The sequence below is a fragment of the Etheostoma cragini genome, chromosome 3, assembly GCF_013103735.1.
Source record: "Etheostoma cragini isolate CJK2018 chromosome 3, CSU_Ecrag_1.0, whole genome shotgun sequence".
Lineage (NCBI taxonomy): Eukaryota > Metazoa > Chordata > Actinopteri > Perciformes > Percidae > Etheostoma > Etheostoma cragini.
This window is the reverse complement of record NC_048409.1, coordinates 22,444,056-22,461,079: the sequence shown is the minus strand read 5'-3', so window position 1 is coordinate 22,461,079 and position 17,024 is coordinate 22,444,056. Positions and strand designations below refer to the sequence as shown.

General features: G+C 42.2%; 2 protein-coding genes across 2 annotated transcripts; both read left to right on the top strand.

The window, feature by feature from the left end:
• Positions 1–268: 268 nt before the first annotated feature.
• si:dkey-260j18.2 (uncharacterized protein LOC325231 homolog) lies at positions 269–5,039 on the top strand. Its single transcript, XM_034868123.1, has 5 exons — positions 269–852; positions 1,230–1,383; positions 1,547–1,625; positions 2,819–3,046; positions 3,256–5,039. Exons 2-5 carry the CDS (start codon positions 1,230–1,232, stop codon positions 4,751–4,753), a joined length of 1,959 nt encoding a protein of 652 aa, XP_034724014.1. The 5' UTR covers positions 269–852; the 3' UTR covers positions 4,754–5,039.
• Positions 5,040–7,084: 2,045 nt separating this feature from the next.
• On the top strand, positions 7,085–16,663 carry slc5a2 (solute carrier family 5 member 2). Its single transcript, XM_034868121.1, has 15 exons — positions 7,085–7,501; positions 7,715–7,786; positions 8,316–8,420; positions 8,619–8,678; positions 8,799–8,903; positions 8,995–9,100; positions 9,663–9,743; positions 10,451–10,680; positions 12,324–12,459; positions 12,631–12,738; positions 12,925–13,075; positions 14,703–14,871; positions 14,982–15,197; positions 15,781–15,910; positions 15,988–16,663. The coding sequence occupies exons 1-15, from the start codon at positions 7,403–7,405 to the stop codon at positions 16,194–16,196; spliced, it is 1,977 nt and encodes a 658-aa protein (XP_034724012.1). The 5' UTR covers positions 7,085–7,402; the 3' UTR covers positions 16,197–16,663.
• The last annotated feature ends 361 nt before the right edge of the window (positions 16,664–17,024 follow it).

Here is a 17,024-nt window from a genome sequence, read left to right as displayed (position 1 = left end):
TCTCCATGCACTTCAAAAGTTATGCGTTTGATTATAACGTTATCACTTAAATGGAAGCATAATATATGATTATAATAATGACTATTCATAGTTCGTAGCCTTCTTTCTTGTCTTTTTTACCTGTTCATTGAACTAGGGAGCACTTGACGTAAAACCGTCATATCTGCCTTAAATGCAGCATGAAATTAAATCACAATAAAAACAAGTCTGTTCATTTAAAATTATATTTAAAATATATGTATAACTGCCCTTTTACGCAACAGTTTTCACACGATGTCAAAAAGGGAGCTGGAAACGTTTTATTTTCCCAGTGACAAAAACTACTCAGCTCCAAACAATCGTCACGAGCCAAAGGTCAGCCAATCAGATGAGCGGAAGTTTAACGTTGCGGTAATCCGGTTCAGAGTCAGACGTGACAAGTGCGGCCGACTGAACTCAGTCCTACTGTCTGCCCTGAAGGCTCTATAAAGTATTTTCTTCGTCATTGCCTTACCACCGAGCTGTACGTTTGAGCATAATGCCATGGTGGACTGATATGTCTTGTGACTGCAAGCCTTTGCACAGCGGGAGAATTGTTCCTTTGTAAGCTAGTTGGTCCGTCAGTCAGTAACGTTGGTGATGGATGAGCAGCGAGTAGCCTGAAAAGCTTCTTCTCCACAGGCCCCGGGACGAGCGTTTAACCTAAGCCCGGAGGACCAAGACACCCCTGATGAGAGCGAGCAAAACCTCCCGAAGCTTCTGGTAATAACCGGGTACTTATATACAGTTAGCGTGCCCCAAACTGCCCCACCAATTTCTGTTGAAAGTGAGACCCAACCAGCCTTCACGGTGGAAACGAGAAGAAGAGCAAAGGTACTGTAAGCTAAACAAACAAAACAAAACATCTTACCGGTAAACTGATGCTACAACAACAGTGTGCTTTGTGTTTGTTATCTATTATAGCCAGTCGTTTATGGGTTAACATACTTGTTATTGTCCTTCTGGTAAAAACAAAAATGGAAACATACTGCAACTAGGGAGTGGAGTAAATATGTAGCAAACTTAAAACGAAGCTGTATCATGACCTTTGTCATAAAGCACCATTTTCATTTATCTGGGTCTTATATGTTATAGGCCTCTATCTACATAGTGCTGTCTGTTACAGATAGGCCTTGCATGCATATAGGTCAACACATTTTCTGTGAATAATTCTCTGGACAAACTACGAGTGTTTGTGTACTGTACCTCAGATGAATGCTGTGCGGGGGGGCACAGTCACCTGGCGTCCCCAGCCATGGCAGGATGGGGACGGGGGAGGAGGAGAACCTCTGTCGGACAGTGATTCCGAAGAGGAGGACTTCCCTGATGACAGTACCACACCACTGGGAGACTACATCACACATGGTGAGACAGATACATGAGGAGACTAGAGAGGATGGTGTTGGGAATTGGGAAACTACCTGTCATCCCAACCTCTCTGTGTTCCGCTTTGTCTAATTCTTACTCACCCCTCCTTCTGTTCTCACCCTCCTTTCTGTTTCTCCTTCCTCTTTCTGCTCTGTTTTAGGATTGAAGCAGCTCCTGGATGCTCAGCAGCTGTGTGATGTTACTCTACTTGTTGAGGGAAAGAAGTTCATGTGTCACAGGTATGACTGCTGTATAGTACAAAGAAGCTGATACATAGAAAAAACAACTGTAGGAAACTTTAACTAATATATGATTTATTTTAGTTCTATAACTATGAGTCTAGAGAAATGACTAACAATTGAATTACAGATTGGTCAATTCGGTACTTGTTAATAATTATGGAGAGCTGATAAGCTTGGAAACCAAAGTTTCGGGGGACTTTGATGATTTACGTAGAGGCATTACGAGGAAAATTAGGATCAAGCAGTGCAATTTAATCATAGTGTAGGACCATCCAAACTCTGAAGTTCCTGTCTTTCTAAAGGAGCATTTAAACTGATGCTCAACATACACAATTTGAGATAGCCAAATAAGGTTATTTTTCACTCATATACTCTATGCATGTGTGAAGCTGTTTTTTTCTATTATTGTTATTTTATTTATTAATTCAGGACAATGCACATTGATGAACATGTACAGCAGTACACGTAAAAATGCCAAATTGTGGCCCGAGGGCTAATTTTCATCTATAGTCCATCCATGTTATTGGATCATATACAACAGCTATTCTTACCTAAGTAACAAGGCACATTGTAGGTACACCAGATCACATACAGCACATTCTAAGGTCAGACAGTCAGTTTGAGGTCTACTCAGGTAGAGTTCACTTCATCTGTGGTGCATGCATATGCTTCTCCAGTGTGTCTACTCTGTGTGTATGGGGTGTAATCTCATTCCGGTGACCTTGGGAGTCAGAGAAAAACAGGCAAAAACATTATTTTGTATCATGCAGCGGTTAAATCCTTGTCTGAGAAGACAGAAATTTGAACTGTTGATTTGCCAGAGACAGGAATGGTTAGTGTTGGTTGTGTTGGTCCTTGACCTTAATGTGCTTTGTGGTACCACTGTCCCAACTTACACAGCATTAGTTCGCTAACTGGAAATTATACCACAATCAATATTTCCCCAACTATTACAACATTGAATGCAAAGCAGATGTAACTGACAAAATTGCACTTATACAGGCCAGCTATTTTTTTGTAGAATGCTGTTTGCATATCAGAAAAGGGGGAACATATATCAAACACATTTGGTTTGAATGTGAGCTACTTCTTGTGAGCAGACAAAAACTAAGCACTGTAAAATGTAGAAATGTCTTTTGCACGTGATATAAAACAGTTATCTTCTACCTTTCATCCCTCTCTCCCCATAGAGTCCTCTTAGCAGCCGTGAGCCCGTACTTTCGGGCCATGTTCACCAGCCCGCTGGTAGAGTCTCGGCTCACTGAGATCCGACTGGAGGAAGTGACGCCGTCTGTCATGGAGACTGTCATCCAGTTTGTGTACACGGGTGAGGCTGGGCTCTCTCTGGACACAGCTGAGGATCTGTTTGTGGCCGCCAACCGGCTTCAGGTGATGCCACTTCAAGACCTGTGTTCCAGGTAAATCTGCTGTATAGAAGTGACAGATGATTGAGTTTACAGCCTTAGTCATTAGCCTTTACAATTCAGGTGGCTATGTATTTACTTTTAGTATTAGCTTTCACAAACAGATTCTGTCTCCTGGATTTTAAATCCTCTTGTCTCATTTCTTCTTCTACCCCTCTGTCTTTCTCTCCACTTGTTGTTGTTCTCTACTCTTATCTCTCCAGGTTTCTATTTGAGCACCTCTCAGTGGATAACTGCCTGGGGATGTACTCTCTTGCTCGCTCTCACCATGACCAGCTGCTGCTGCGTGCCTCCCTGCGGCTCGTAGCCCAGCACTTCCCCCGGGTGGCCCGGCAGAAAGACTTCCTCCTGCTTGACCACGGCACCTTAGGCAGCCTCCTGAGCTCTGACCGCCTGGGGGTGGACTCCGAAGCAGAGGTTTACGACGCAGCACGCCGCTGGGCTGAGCACCAACCCTTAGATCGCTACGCCCACATGCCAGCTCTGCTTCACCACCTGCGGCCGGGGCTTCTGTCCCAGGAAGAGAGCCGAAGACTGTGCCAGGAGTTGGGGCCCGCTGCAGCCGGTGAGGGCCTTGGGGGGCCTCTGAGACCACGGGAGGGCATGTTTGAGAAGAAGATTGTCTGTGTGGACCTGACACCTCGGGAAGAAGAGAATTTAGCTTCAAGAGACTACACCGTCGACTGCTTTGATCCTCGGACAGGGAAGTGGGAGAAGTTGGCAGCACTGGGTTCTCTGGTCAGTCCCGGCTGTACGGCTGTAGGTGACCGGCTGTTTGTAGCGGGCGGGATTCTGCGGACAGGCTCTGTGTCTGCAGCTGTGCATGAATATGATGCAGTGTTGGACCGCTGGGTAGAGCGGCCTTCCATGATTCAGCCGCGGGCTATGCTAGGCCTTCTGGGCTGTGGTGAGTCAATCTATGCCTTGGGAGGTAGTAACCGCTCAGCTCTGCTGGACTCTAGCGAGACCCTGGAGCTGACTACCCTTCAGTGGGTTCCAGGGCCTCGGTTACCACTCCCTCTGCGCGCCTTTGCCAGTGCAGCCTTACGTGGACGGCTTTACCTTCTGGGTGGAACCACACTTGAACAGAACCGTGCTGTGGTCCACTCAGGGGTGCTTATTTATCATACCCTAACAGACTGCTGGACACGCGTGGCTCTGGACTCCGGCGCCACTTGTCTTGCCGGAGGAGTAGCAGTGCGAGGAGGAGTGTGTGCAATTGGGGGATACATGAGGGATACCACCAAGTTCCTGGATGGAAATTACACCAATCTGGAGACTTTAGACGCCACTGGGCGTGTTCTGTTTTTCAGAGAGGGCAGGGGGTCTGGAGTAGAGAGGGAGGTGACTGGGGGAGGGGTGATGGTCACTGCAGAGCAGCGGGGGGGTGCAGGTGGTGGAAGCGACCGTTCCCCAAGCCCTGTGGTATTTCCTGGGCTGCCACGGCGGATTGCAGCTGGGGGTGTTGCCAGGTGGAAACGCAGGATTTATGTGCTGGGTGGGGAAAACGGCTCACGGTTTTATGACAGTGTGTACTGTTGGAAGCCCGGCTGGCGCAGTTGGGTCCAGAGACGTGAAAAACTCCCCGGGGACACTGGAGGGGTGAGCCAGTTTGGGTGTACCACTTTAAAGTTCCCTAAGAAACACATCCTGTCCAGACTGAGACTAGCCAAAGAAAACTGCAAGAAGTCCGCTGACTAGCTTTGCAGGGACCAGTATAACTGAAGTGAAGGCAGCCGTTCATTTAACACAAGATGAGCTCCAGGCTAAGTTGGAATTAGCTCTTCTGTTGGTGTTGAGATGAAGTCACAAGGAAGAGACCAGTTTCTACAGTCGGAGTGCAGCCCAGAGTAGACCTATAATGGACTGGATGCAGACAAATCTTATGAAATGTAATATGGATAATAAAATGTACAAATGGAGCCAGAAACTGGTTAACAGTCAGGCAACGTGCACCTGAATGTAACTAGTTGACTGTTTGTCAGAACACTAGAGAAAAAGATAGGACACAGAAAGATGATGCCAGAATACCGTCTTCCATATTAATAGACATGACAATGTGTATTAAGAACAAAAAATCCACTGTCAGAAGGATTTGGTATAGACGTTTATGAGGATGTGCTCGAAAGAAAACTTGAACTGTTCTTTTCAGCTAGCATGGTGTGTGATTACAGCGACGTAAGGTAAATATATGCGGGTGTCGTAAAGATGACATACAGAAATGTGTCCAGACTACCGCTCCTTTTCTAAACCTTCAAGCCAGGTGAACAGTTGTCTTCTTGATTTAGCAGCCGTGTCAAAATGAAATTTTGGTTTCAATTGCTCCAGCCACAAGACCCGAGAATGTGTTTGTTGTGGAGGAAATGGATTATTTGAACACAGTAGTACTGTACCTAATTTATTGAAATGTATTTCAAAGGTTTTTGTTTGTTTCAAAATGGTAACTATGTTGCTCTGACTACAGCTCGGCGTAAGACAGACTTGTCAAACCGGAGCAGAAGATGAGATCTGAAAGGGATTTTTAAAGTAACTTAATTTTTAAATTTATATTTTATGAAAGGTCAGAAAGTTTGCCCACAAATGCAAGCCCATTGTTTTGCTGTAGGCTATCATGTTTTCCTTAATCTTTTCACTTCTGTTTTCCTCTCTTATTGACTCACATTGATGAAATCCAGATACTTCTGCGGGTGATATGTGCAAATGAAAAACACTGCCAGCTGGGTCTGAAAATGGCAGAATTCTACCAGTGTTGTCATCAGATTGCCAACTGCCAAACAAAGCCATAAAACAAGGATATTTTAAGATTGTTTTGGGCTTAAAGTTAGACACAGAAAATCTGTGAAAGAATGTCTGACATTAAAATGAATTAGTTTTAAATGCTAAAATAGCAGCAGGGAAATCTTTTTGGGAGTTAATAATCAATCAATGTTTTCATTACCAGATATTAGTTTTCAGATGTAACTTTAGATTAGTTCACATTGACACAGTTTAGATTCGGTGAATACATTATCAACTGAAAACGCAAATTTGAAGCAGGATGTGCGTCTGTAATGGCAAGAAAGGATTCCTTTTTCAAATCTTACAACCGGGATATGACGCAGTGTGACTGTGTACAGCATCCTAGACCTGCCAAGTGGAGTTATTGCTGAAGCAGAAATTCAATAGTAGCCTGGAAATTAAAAATGCAAACCTGCTAAAAGCATACATTTGGTGAGAAAAGGAGACGTCACATAATGTAATTGTAAAACTTGATCATTACGGCCAAATTTATGTAGCTCCCCCAAGAAGGACTCAAATTAGACTGGTCAGGTTTGTCTCATAGCTCTGCTTCCCACTGGGTTATAATGAGTCAAGCTACCAACACATTCAAACCACCCTACCTTGTAAAACCTTCCAAAGTGTTACAATGACTCCCTCAAGAACAGAATTTTGAAAGTTCCCCAATATCCCAGCTAACAGCCGATTTTTAACACCACCAGTTACTTTATTTAATAGGTAGTAAGTTCACTATTCAAACACACAACAGATAACCTTTTTAGTTTTGGCCACTATGGTCGGTGATGAGATGTGAGCTTTAGTTTGCGTTGCCTTTTTCATTTCAAATGTATGAATTTCCACCTTGAAATGTCAAATGAGTTGATTTTCTTTTTTTCCTTTGTGTGCTTTGTATGACACGTGGAAGGCGATTGTGTGCGTGTGCATGTTTTCTATTCTGAGGTTAAAATCTGTTTAACACAAGCTCTGTGCACTCATCCACAAACACAAATACTGTGTGTCCATTCAGAGAAGTGAATCTGGCCTCATTTGTACACCTGACCAAGTTTGTGACCTGAAAGGCAAATGGATGTTTTTTTGATGAAAGCAGTGCTATCAAATGATTAAAGGACTGTTTGCTTATGTGTTTTTTCACTGGTGCATTTTTACAACTACAGGAACAATGATTAAGTAGTTTGGCTAATACTTTTTGTAGGGTAGGGGGCCTAAAAGAAGCCTTTAATAGATACAAGTCTTCATTTCTGCATGTAAAATGTTAAAAAGCCAGTGGAACCACACGAAGGATACCCATTTTTTCATGGATGGGTGTTAATAATTCCTCTAATAAACTGCTGGCACTGCCTCTTGTCACAGTCACTGCTGGCCAAAGTTCTCACTTGGACTTCAAATCTACTGCCGAAAAATCACTCTGCTACGGATGCAGTATTTTTTCTTGTTCACAGTAATATGTGTTAGATGTTTTTGCACATGAAGGTGGTATTTTTTAGGCTTTGTTAGAGGCAAAGTTCCAGATAAATCAAAGGCAGGTTGTAGTGGAGAAAGCTAATTGAATCAAGCTACAAGATAAGTGAAACAATGGCGGATTCCTCGTCAGACAAGGTGATCATCAACAACCCAGCAGACATCTCCGTCATTATTGGATATTTCGTCATGGTTATTGGTGTCGGCATTTGGGTGAGTGCGCCTGTGCTAGTCTGTGTGCGTAACTGAGACTGAGTCTAATCTTTGGGAGATTATTATGACTACAAAAAAAAATGTAGTCAAAAATGTAGTCACAATTTATACCACCATAAAATATGGTTGTCTCATAATTGTATGTATAAGAAAACACAGGTGACATTGATTTTGGATTGGGAGAATAACACAGTTGTCCTGTCTGTGTTTTAGGCCATGTTTCGGACCAAACGTGGGACAGTTGCAGGATATTTCCTGGCAGGACGCACCATGACTTGGTGGCCGGTGAGTTCAATAAAGAGCCAGGCCAATATTAGCTTATTAATATAAGTGTACAGTATATGTCGGCAAATAAGACGTTGCAGTACAGAAATGCAAGGGTTATGTTATCATTTCATAGTTTGTCCATCAGATGGGGGTGAAGTTTATTTTTACTGTAAAATGTCCTGCTCAGTATTTTTTTTTAAATAATGCAGGGAATCCTTATGAAAAATGTATGTGGCAGAAGTATTGTAACTGTAAGTCCATGAGTTTAAGTCATGGAAGGATGTTGAGGCAAAGTTTGTCCTAATACAGGTCGTATCCTTTTCTAACTTAAAAAATAACAAAATACAGGGGTTCCTTCCAACAAAGGGGCAAGATATGGCTCAGTTTTGAAACTCACAAAGATATTGATGGGTGAATATGCTATGCATAATGCATGTCTCTGTTGTGTGCATTTCTGGTTATAGTCTTCATACTGTATTATGCCACGGTACTTGGCAGGTTTGGATTTGGTTTCTTCTATGATTTTCTGTGTTCTTTTTTAATTCAGGTTGGTGCATCTCTGTTTGCTAGCAACATTGGCAGTGGTCACTTTGTGGGCCTGGCAGGCACTGGGGCAGCGAGTGGCATTGCTGTGGGAGGGTTTGAGTGGAATGTAAGTCGATCTCACAGCTTACAACTTAATTCCCATTAATGAATCAACATTTTAAAACACCGAATTCATACATACATTACTGTTGTACCAAAAGCCACCTGAATCTAGTGCAATAGGTAAATGTCTCTCACAGTGGATTGGAGGATAAAATGAATTATATACTGTACGTATATACGTTATATATACATTGCTGCGCAGGCTCTGTTCATCGTGCTGCTGCTGGGCTGGTTGTTTGTACCTGTCTACCTCACAGCTGGGGTAAGTAGTAAGTAGTTCAGGCTGCATTATCATGTGTTGACAAGTGTGTCGTTCACTGACATGATGACTTCTGTAATTTCCTATATTGATGCACACACTGTGTGAAATGTTGTGTGTTAGGTGATCACGATGCCGCAGTACCTTAAGAAGAGGTTCGGAGGGACCAGGATCAGCCTGTACCTCTCCGTTATCTCCCTGTTCCTCTACATTTTCACCAAGATCTCAGTGAGTCATCCTGTTTGACAAAACAAAACATACAGTAGCCTATATTTCTTTCTTAGTTCCTTCCCTGCCCTCTCTTTCTGTCTCTCTCCAGGTGGATATGTTTTCAGGGGCTGTGTTTATTCAGCAGGCATTAGGGTGGAACATCTACTTGGCCGTCATCACCCTTCTGTTAATAACAGCCGTGTACACTGTTACAGGTACTGTATGTAGCCTATGTAACGAGCCTAGTCCATAAAGTTTTCCATAAAGATTTTTTAAGGGGCACCAATTATACCCATGAGCATTAGTTTACCCATCATGAAGGCAGTGTTCCCTTTTTTAAGTAAACCTATTTTTATTTAGCCTTTGAAAACAGTTGCATAATGTATTTTATAACTCTGGAGAAAGCACTGTGGAATTAAAAAAAATGGCCCTTATCATGTCAGCGTCATGTCGTAAGGGTTATCTTGGCTCGGGCTTGGAAACTGCGCATTGAAAACAGAAAACCTGTGTAACAAACTTGGGGGGTGTAGAGTTTGGAATATGTGAGCATTCATAGGGAGGAGGGGGTTTAATGAGAAGATGCTACGTGTTGCATTGTGTGAAATGTAGGAATGTAGTGTATACAGTATATCTTGCACTCTGCCGTTACAGTTCTTTTTACCTGTCTCTTTCAAGTCCCCAACTTTATCAAAATGCAATACGAAATTGTTGAAGTACCTCTTTAAATGACCCAGTTTGTGTAAGTGTGTATTTTAATTTGTGTGATGGTGTTACCAGGTGGCCTGGCTGCTCTGATGTACACTGACACAGTTCAGACCTTTGTCATCATTGCCGGGGCCTTCGTTCTCACCGCCTTTTGTAAGTACAAGGCATCATATTTAACCTTACAAAAGATATTTTTATTCACACTACACACAGTTCATGTTTTTGGCTTCTGTCAGTCCCTCTAGGCCCCTCCCCAGCAGCTTCACAACAGGAAAGAGATTAACTAGGGTCAGTAATCATTCATTTTACTGCAGCAGTGTACAGAACGCTGACACCGCAGAGCCGCAAAACTCTCCACCTCGGCCTACACAAAAATAACCACCCCTTGCAACTTTATTGAGGTCTTTATACTTGGTCACTACCAATCCTTGTGTAGATTATTGACAAAGAAGGAGGCAGACAAGATAAAAGTGGTCAAGAAACCAGTGGAGGAGGAAAAAACGGCCACCTTCTTCTGTGAATTGGTGATGCGTTGAGATGATAGTGCTGACTCAGCAGCTGACTCATATCTTTAGTTAGAACAACAAGAGAGCTTTGGACTTTTGAGCTTAGTAGGAAAGAGCAAAGCATATAGTGTATATATGTTTTGAATTTTTACATAAAACAGTCTTGTTTTACATGTTGTTAATGTAGTAACATGGATATTCATGCACACCATACAGCTATGCAAATTTAAGGGTTGAATGGAATTTGGAAGTGAATAGAGTGTCATCACTTTGAATGGAAAAACACCACTAGGGTCCAGCAGAAAATACACAGAAAATTAAAAAGAACTTACCCTTTCTCCTTTTGACTTCCAGCTTTTGCTGAAGTAGGAGGATACAGCGCTCTGCTGGCCAAATACAGCTCTGCTATGCCAAGTAATTTCTCTTCAATGGATCCCCAGCGCTACAACATCTCCCCCCACTGCTACACCCCCAGACAGGACGCCTTCAGCATGCTGAGGCACCCAACCACAGGGGACCTGCCCTGGCCTGGAGTGCTGTTTGGGATTGCTATAGTGGGAGGCTGGTACTGGTGTTCAGACCAGGTGAATATCCCAGTTTGACTGGTTTAGTTTCTCCATCTTGGGGGACTTCAAGGAGAGGGAATATATGTATCATTTTAATTCAATTAATTAATGTACCACCTTTTATCAGTTTTCTGCATTGAGAAAATCTATTTAGCATCTTTGCCTATCCTTAAAGGAGAATTCTAGTGGATTAGAACACATAGTTCTGTTGTTTCTACATTGGTAGGGCTGTCACTGGAGAGAAAAACAAAACCAATTGGTACTGCCTACACCGAGTTATCCTCCTGCTAGCATTAGAACCCAACAGGCTCAAACAGGGCAAGTTTTAAACGTGTTTTTAGCCTCTTACCATGTTCCAAATGTCATTACAAGTGCTGACCCATGTGAAGTGATTCCTTCTGAGTGAACACAGTGCATCTGACTGCTGGAGATGTCAAAGAAATGCATGCAAGCTGTGCTAATTCAGCTGTGTTTAGTTCCTGTGTTGAGAGGCAGTTAGAGAGCTTAGGGACTGTCTATAAACTAAAACACCAAAAAGAGATATAACAAAAATATGTAGGCCATCAATTTATTGATTAAATAAGGTAGTGTCTCCAAACTTACCTCAATTATAACCTGCCTCCTGCTAGTTGTACTACAGTACCTTTAAAAAAAATAAGCATATGCCTTTTTTTTTGAAAACATGGTTGTATCTCTTTTTGGTGTTGTAGTTTGTAGATGTCCCAGAGCACTCCTAGCAATATCAACACAGGAACTAAACACAGCTGAATTAGCACAACTTTCATGTATTTCTTTTAACATTTACAGCAGTCAGATTTACTGTTTTCACTCAGAAGGAATCACTTCACATGGGTAGGCACTTTTAATGACATTTTGAACATGTTAAGAGGCTTAAAACCTGTTGGGTGCTAATTCTAGCAGGAGGATAACACGGTGTGGGCAGCAGTCGTTTTTCTCTCTACTGACAGCACTCCAAATTTACAAAAACAGAGCTTAGTTTGAAATTGACCGGAATTGTCCTTTAAGGAGCAGGAATGACCAGGGAGACCTAAGAACCTAATAACTCTCCAGCCATACATAATGCAATGCAAGGTAAAAGTGCATTTACTAATCACAGCCATACGACCACTTCAGTGAAGGGGAAGAACACCAATATGTTAGTAGAATGCGAGGAGCAAAGAGTCATTGTGACCATATAGTTTAGCTTCCTTTGTTTCTGTGGTTACATGAATATTGATCCAAATACTATGCAGTAAGATACACTGGGATATTTCATTGGCTGCTGACATAGTAGTGGTTTAAGCCTACATGTTTAGTATTTGCTATACTTTTATTTGACTCTAATTAAGGCTACATAGCAGACAATTTATATAAATAAACTACTTCTCCTAATTCAAAAATGGATGGACCCTTTTGATGCTTACTCACAAACTGAACCAAACTCTACAAGCATTTCTCATGTGTGAAACAGTCTTTTCTTGATAAAAATGAGATGCTGGCACTCTGCTAATACTGGGAGTATTAGCAGCTTCTCCTTCTTTTCAGTTGTATCCAGCCCCTTTTTTGTCCTGGACCTCACCGGCAGGAATGTGCACACTATTACTACTGCTAAACAGTCTTTTCTTGACACAAAAAAACTATCCTGTCTTGTATGACTCCAGGTCATAGTCCAGCGGTGCCTTGCAGCTCGTAGTCTGACCCATGTGAAGGCCGGCTGCATCATGTGTGGCTACCTCAAACTGCTGCCAATGTTCCTCATGGTGTTCCCCGGCATGATCAGCAGGGTACTCTACCCAGGTCTGTAGCTTACACTTGTCCTCTCAAATCACATTTAAAGGGGGTTGACAAAAACACAAGGCACCGCAGAGTGAAGTATGATATCTCTGCATGGTTGTACTTTAATCAAGCAATGTTATGAAAATAACTCTGTATCTTTACGCTGTTGATGTGTTTTTCCTCCACTTGTAGATGAGGTTGGCTGTGTTGTCCCTGAGGTGTGTAAGAGGGTGTGTGGGACTGAAGTGGGCTGCTCCAACATTGCTTATCCTAAACTGGTGGTGTCAATAATGCCAAATGGTAAGAACACATAACAAAGTGTGTTTACTTGGAAAGCAGTACAGGCTACTTTTTAAAAAAAGGTGGAGGACACGTTTCTCATCCTTTCCACTCTCACCACCTTTTTGGCCAACTTCACTCTGATCTTCTCTCTGTCCCCTTGTTTTTCCACGCATCTTTTCTCGCTGCCATGATCTTTCTGTGCAGGCTTGCGAGGTCTGATGCTGGCTGTGATGTTGGCGGCTCTCATGTCCTCTTTGGCCTCCATCTTTAACAGCAGCAGCACTCTTTTCACCATGGACATCTGGACTCGTATCAGACCACAGGCCACCCAGCGTGAACTGCTTATTGTGGGCAGGTAAATGGACGGTGTCTTTCTCTTGTGCTAACTGATTACAAACCATATGTCACTACTTTTAAGGAAGTTTCCCATAGACCGTTAACGGTCTATGCTCAGTCCTCACCGCAGCCATCGGTTCGGTTCTGACCTGCGGCCCTTAGCTGCACGTCATTCCCCCTCTCGCTCCCCTTTTGACACTAAGCTGTGCTATTGGCCTATAAAGGCCTAAAATACCCTAAAAAAACGTTGAAAAAAAAAGGGCCGCTGTTTTCAAGGTCGCTCCTGTAACAGCGTAAAACAAGCAAACTTTGCTCCTCTTCCCCCTCTTGTGATTTTATGTTGTACCGTCATGTTACTCAGCGGCGCCAGTCAAACAAGCAAGCAACCAGGCCCGGCATCGGCCAGCAGCATGCACACACACACACACACACACACACACACACACACACACACACTTGGCCCTGTATTTACTTGGTATCGGATCATTACCAAATTTTTCAGTATCGCCCACCACTAGATTACATTATATACAGTACAGGACACATGGAATACAGTTTGCTCTGCATTTTTATATTTTGCAACACGCATTAAAAAAAAAAAAAAAAAGAATAAAACAATGTGTCAATGTCTAATAGGCTTCTTCTTCCTGTCTTCCAAGTCTTTTTCACAATGCTATGGTTCTACTCCATGCATAAGTGGCATTTACACTGCTAGGGGTTGGGTAAGGGCTTTACTAATGAGAACAATTTTTTGGGGGATTTTGCATTCAATTTACCAGTAGCTGATATTTTGTGCCATTAACCATTTTGAAACAAAACAATTTGTTGACCAAAATATCTATAATGTTCCAAATTTCTTCCCTTATTATAGACTTTAAATCATAAAGCCTAACGAAGGTGTATAGGAGGCCAATGACATGTCATCAAGATAGGTGGCGCTCCTCAACTGAAACCCAGGATGCAAGTGCTAAGTGTGATGTGATTCATACCACGGCTTTAAAAGTTTATCTTAAGGGCTTCTGTTGAAACTGTTTTTTTTGGAGTTTTGACCAATTCATCCTGGGGCTATTCCAAAATGTATGAATGTATGATGCTGTGAATTGATATGAATAGTAGAGATGGTCCAATGTCATTTTTTTGCTTCTCGATACTGATTCTGATATCTAAACTAGCTATTGGCTGTTACGGAGTACTGATCCAGTACCAGCGTGTCATATTATATACCACTATCCCTGTATGGATGTGATATGATTTCTATCTTTGATGTTGGTCTGGCTCGGGTTAAACTCTTTGTGAAACATGAACAAACACAAACAATGAATGCCCCAGAACTTTCTTTTTTCATCCAGTTAGACAGTCAGTTATAATGGAAAAAGAACATAAATAAACTACTTTAGATAGATCTCCAGTGTGCACTGCTGCAGTTTTCAACAAAGAGGCGACCTGGCTGGGCGCCTGGGTAGCGCATAGATAGATAGATCTTTAGGGCTTTATTGCGTGGTATCAGATTGCTGCATAAACTCCAGTACTTACCAATGCCAGCGTTTTGGCAGTAACGGTACTGGTATCAGTATCAGAACATGTCTAGTTGAGGGCATCACCAACCGCCCATGTGTTTCTTCTTTTTGTTTTCCTCTTCTCTTTAGAGTCTGGGTTCTGTGCATCGTAGTCATCAGTATCTGTTGGATCCCAGTTGTCCAGGCGGCTCAGAGCGGTCAGCTGTTTGATTACATCCAGTCAGTCTCAAGCTATCTGGCTCCGCCTATCGCCTCAGTCTTCCTCCTGGCTGTGTTTGTTAAGAGGGTCAATGAAAAAGTGTGATGACACACATGGCAACATCATATTAAATCATGTCACCATTGATGAAAAACCTGGGGGAATCAAACCAACAAAACATTTAATTTTCCATCTGCCTTCACCTCAAGGGTGCCTTCTGGGGCCTGATAGGCGGCCTGCTGATGGGTCTGTGCCGGATGTTGCCTGAGTTCTGGTTCGGTTCCGGCAGCTGTGTTTTCCCGTCTTACTGCCCTTTCTTGGTGTGTGGGATCCATTATCTCCACTTTGCAATCATACTCTTCTTCTGTACATCAGTTCTGGTGCTGGTGGTCAGCTTCTGCACCCAGCCCATAGAGGATCTACATGTAAGTGACTTATTTAATTAATAAACTCACAGATTCACTGATTCACAAAGACTTCACGTTTTTGTAACAGAAGGTGCACAAAATATCGGTCATATCAAGATCAAGTTAGACAAAATCTCGTCTATTAAGGGGCCATGGTATCAGAGCGGCTGTGCAATTAATCAAAATTTGAATCACGGTTACGATTTTGGCTCCTAATGATCACAAAAAACGATTATAATGCACATTACGTAGTTTGTCTTGTGTTCTGAATTAAAAAAACAAACAAACAATTGAACAGGAACAGTATGAAGGGAAATTTCACAGTTCAAGGTGTATCCACTGTTTGATTTGTTTCACTTAAGTTCAATAAATGTGACATCTTTCCAAAAGCCAATGAAGTATCGTGTTAAATAATGCTGATTTTTATATTGACCAAAATAATTCTGATTTTGATTTTTTTCATGTTGGACCATCCCTACATAACATGAAAGCATTTTGAGAGTCCTGATCTGCAACTGGATTAAGTAAAACCTTCCAGCATTTTAGAGGAAATGACAAATGGTCTCTGGTTCTGTGGCTCATGAAATTGTTTTCTTTTCAGCTCCATCGTCTGGTGTTCAGCCTGCGTCATTCAAAAGAGGAGAGGACAGATTTGGACTGGGAGCAGGAAGAGAAAGGAAGAAGAGCTCGGAGGGAGACTGAGGAGAAGAGGAGGGAAAATAGTGATGCAGGTAAGACAGAAAGGATGTGGCAGAGTCACAAAAACAGACAAATCTAGGAGAAACTAACTCGTCTCTCATCCTCTCAGTGGCTGTAGAGGGGAACAAGTCTTGTATCCGTCGCCTGGTTGGTTGGTTCTGTGGCGGGGGCAGCGCCTCCCAAGCCGAGCAAAACACGCCTGAGGCATCAGAGAAGCTGCCTAACATCAGCGAGGACCCGGTGTGGAAGTACATTGTGGATATTAATGCTCTCATTATGATGACTGTAGCAGTTTTTTTGTGGGGTTACTATGCCTAGCACTCACATTATTTCTACTTAAAAATGCATATGAGTTGGAATCTTGATGTGATAAAGTTTAATCACTGTTTTAGAATTTAGTAAGTCACCCTTCAGAGAATAAATAAAACTTTGTTGCCACCTTTTGGCAAGTACTTGTCACTGCAAATCATCGAGACGTCACAATTACAAAAAAAGTTCAACATTAGGCAGTCATGCAAGTAGACCACCAGCAGTCTCACTTCTCGTAGAGCACAATGGGGTGTGACCATTCACTGCATTTCTCAGTGTGTGTAATGTAGTGTAAAATGTTTTATGAGGTTAGAATGCCATTACTGCATACTCTTACATGTTGATTCAATCACTGAAATAAGAGGTGTGAGAAGAAAAAAGGATAATGTGGAGGCCAGGTAAAATGTATACTCAATAAAGTATCAAGTAGCTCAAAGATCCGTTTTCAAAAGGGATTTTTTTGAGTCCTTTTAAGACTTTGGCTCAAGAAATCAATGGAAAGTATGAAATTAAGTCACTTTACAAAAGTCACCAATAGAGCACTTAATACTCAAAAGTTAATATTGTAGGCCAATGTGCATGTCTAGTTCTCAATGTGGTCTTTAATCTGTATTTAAATGTGTTTGGTCATATAATTAGTCACAATAAATCATAAGATTGTCAGTCAAGAAAAAAATATTTGGTTATATCTTAAAAAATACAAAGTGTCGTTTGGCTGTATGTAACACTGAGTTCAGCTTCGATAAGATGTGATAAGCATCGTTACGGTCATTGTCAGGACAAATGATTTAATCACTCACCGTTATAGGATCAGCTTTAAACCCATCATTGGTTGCA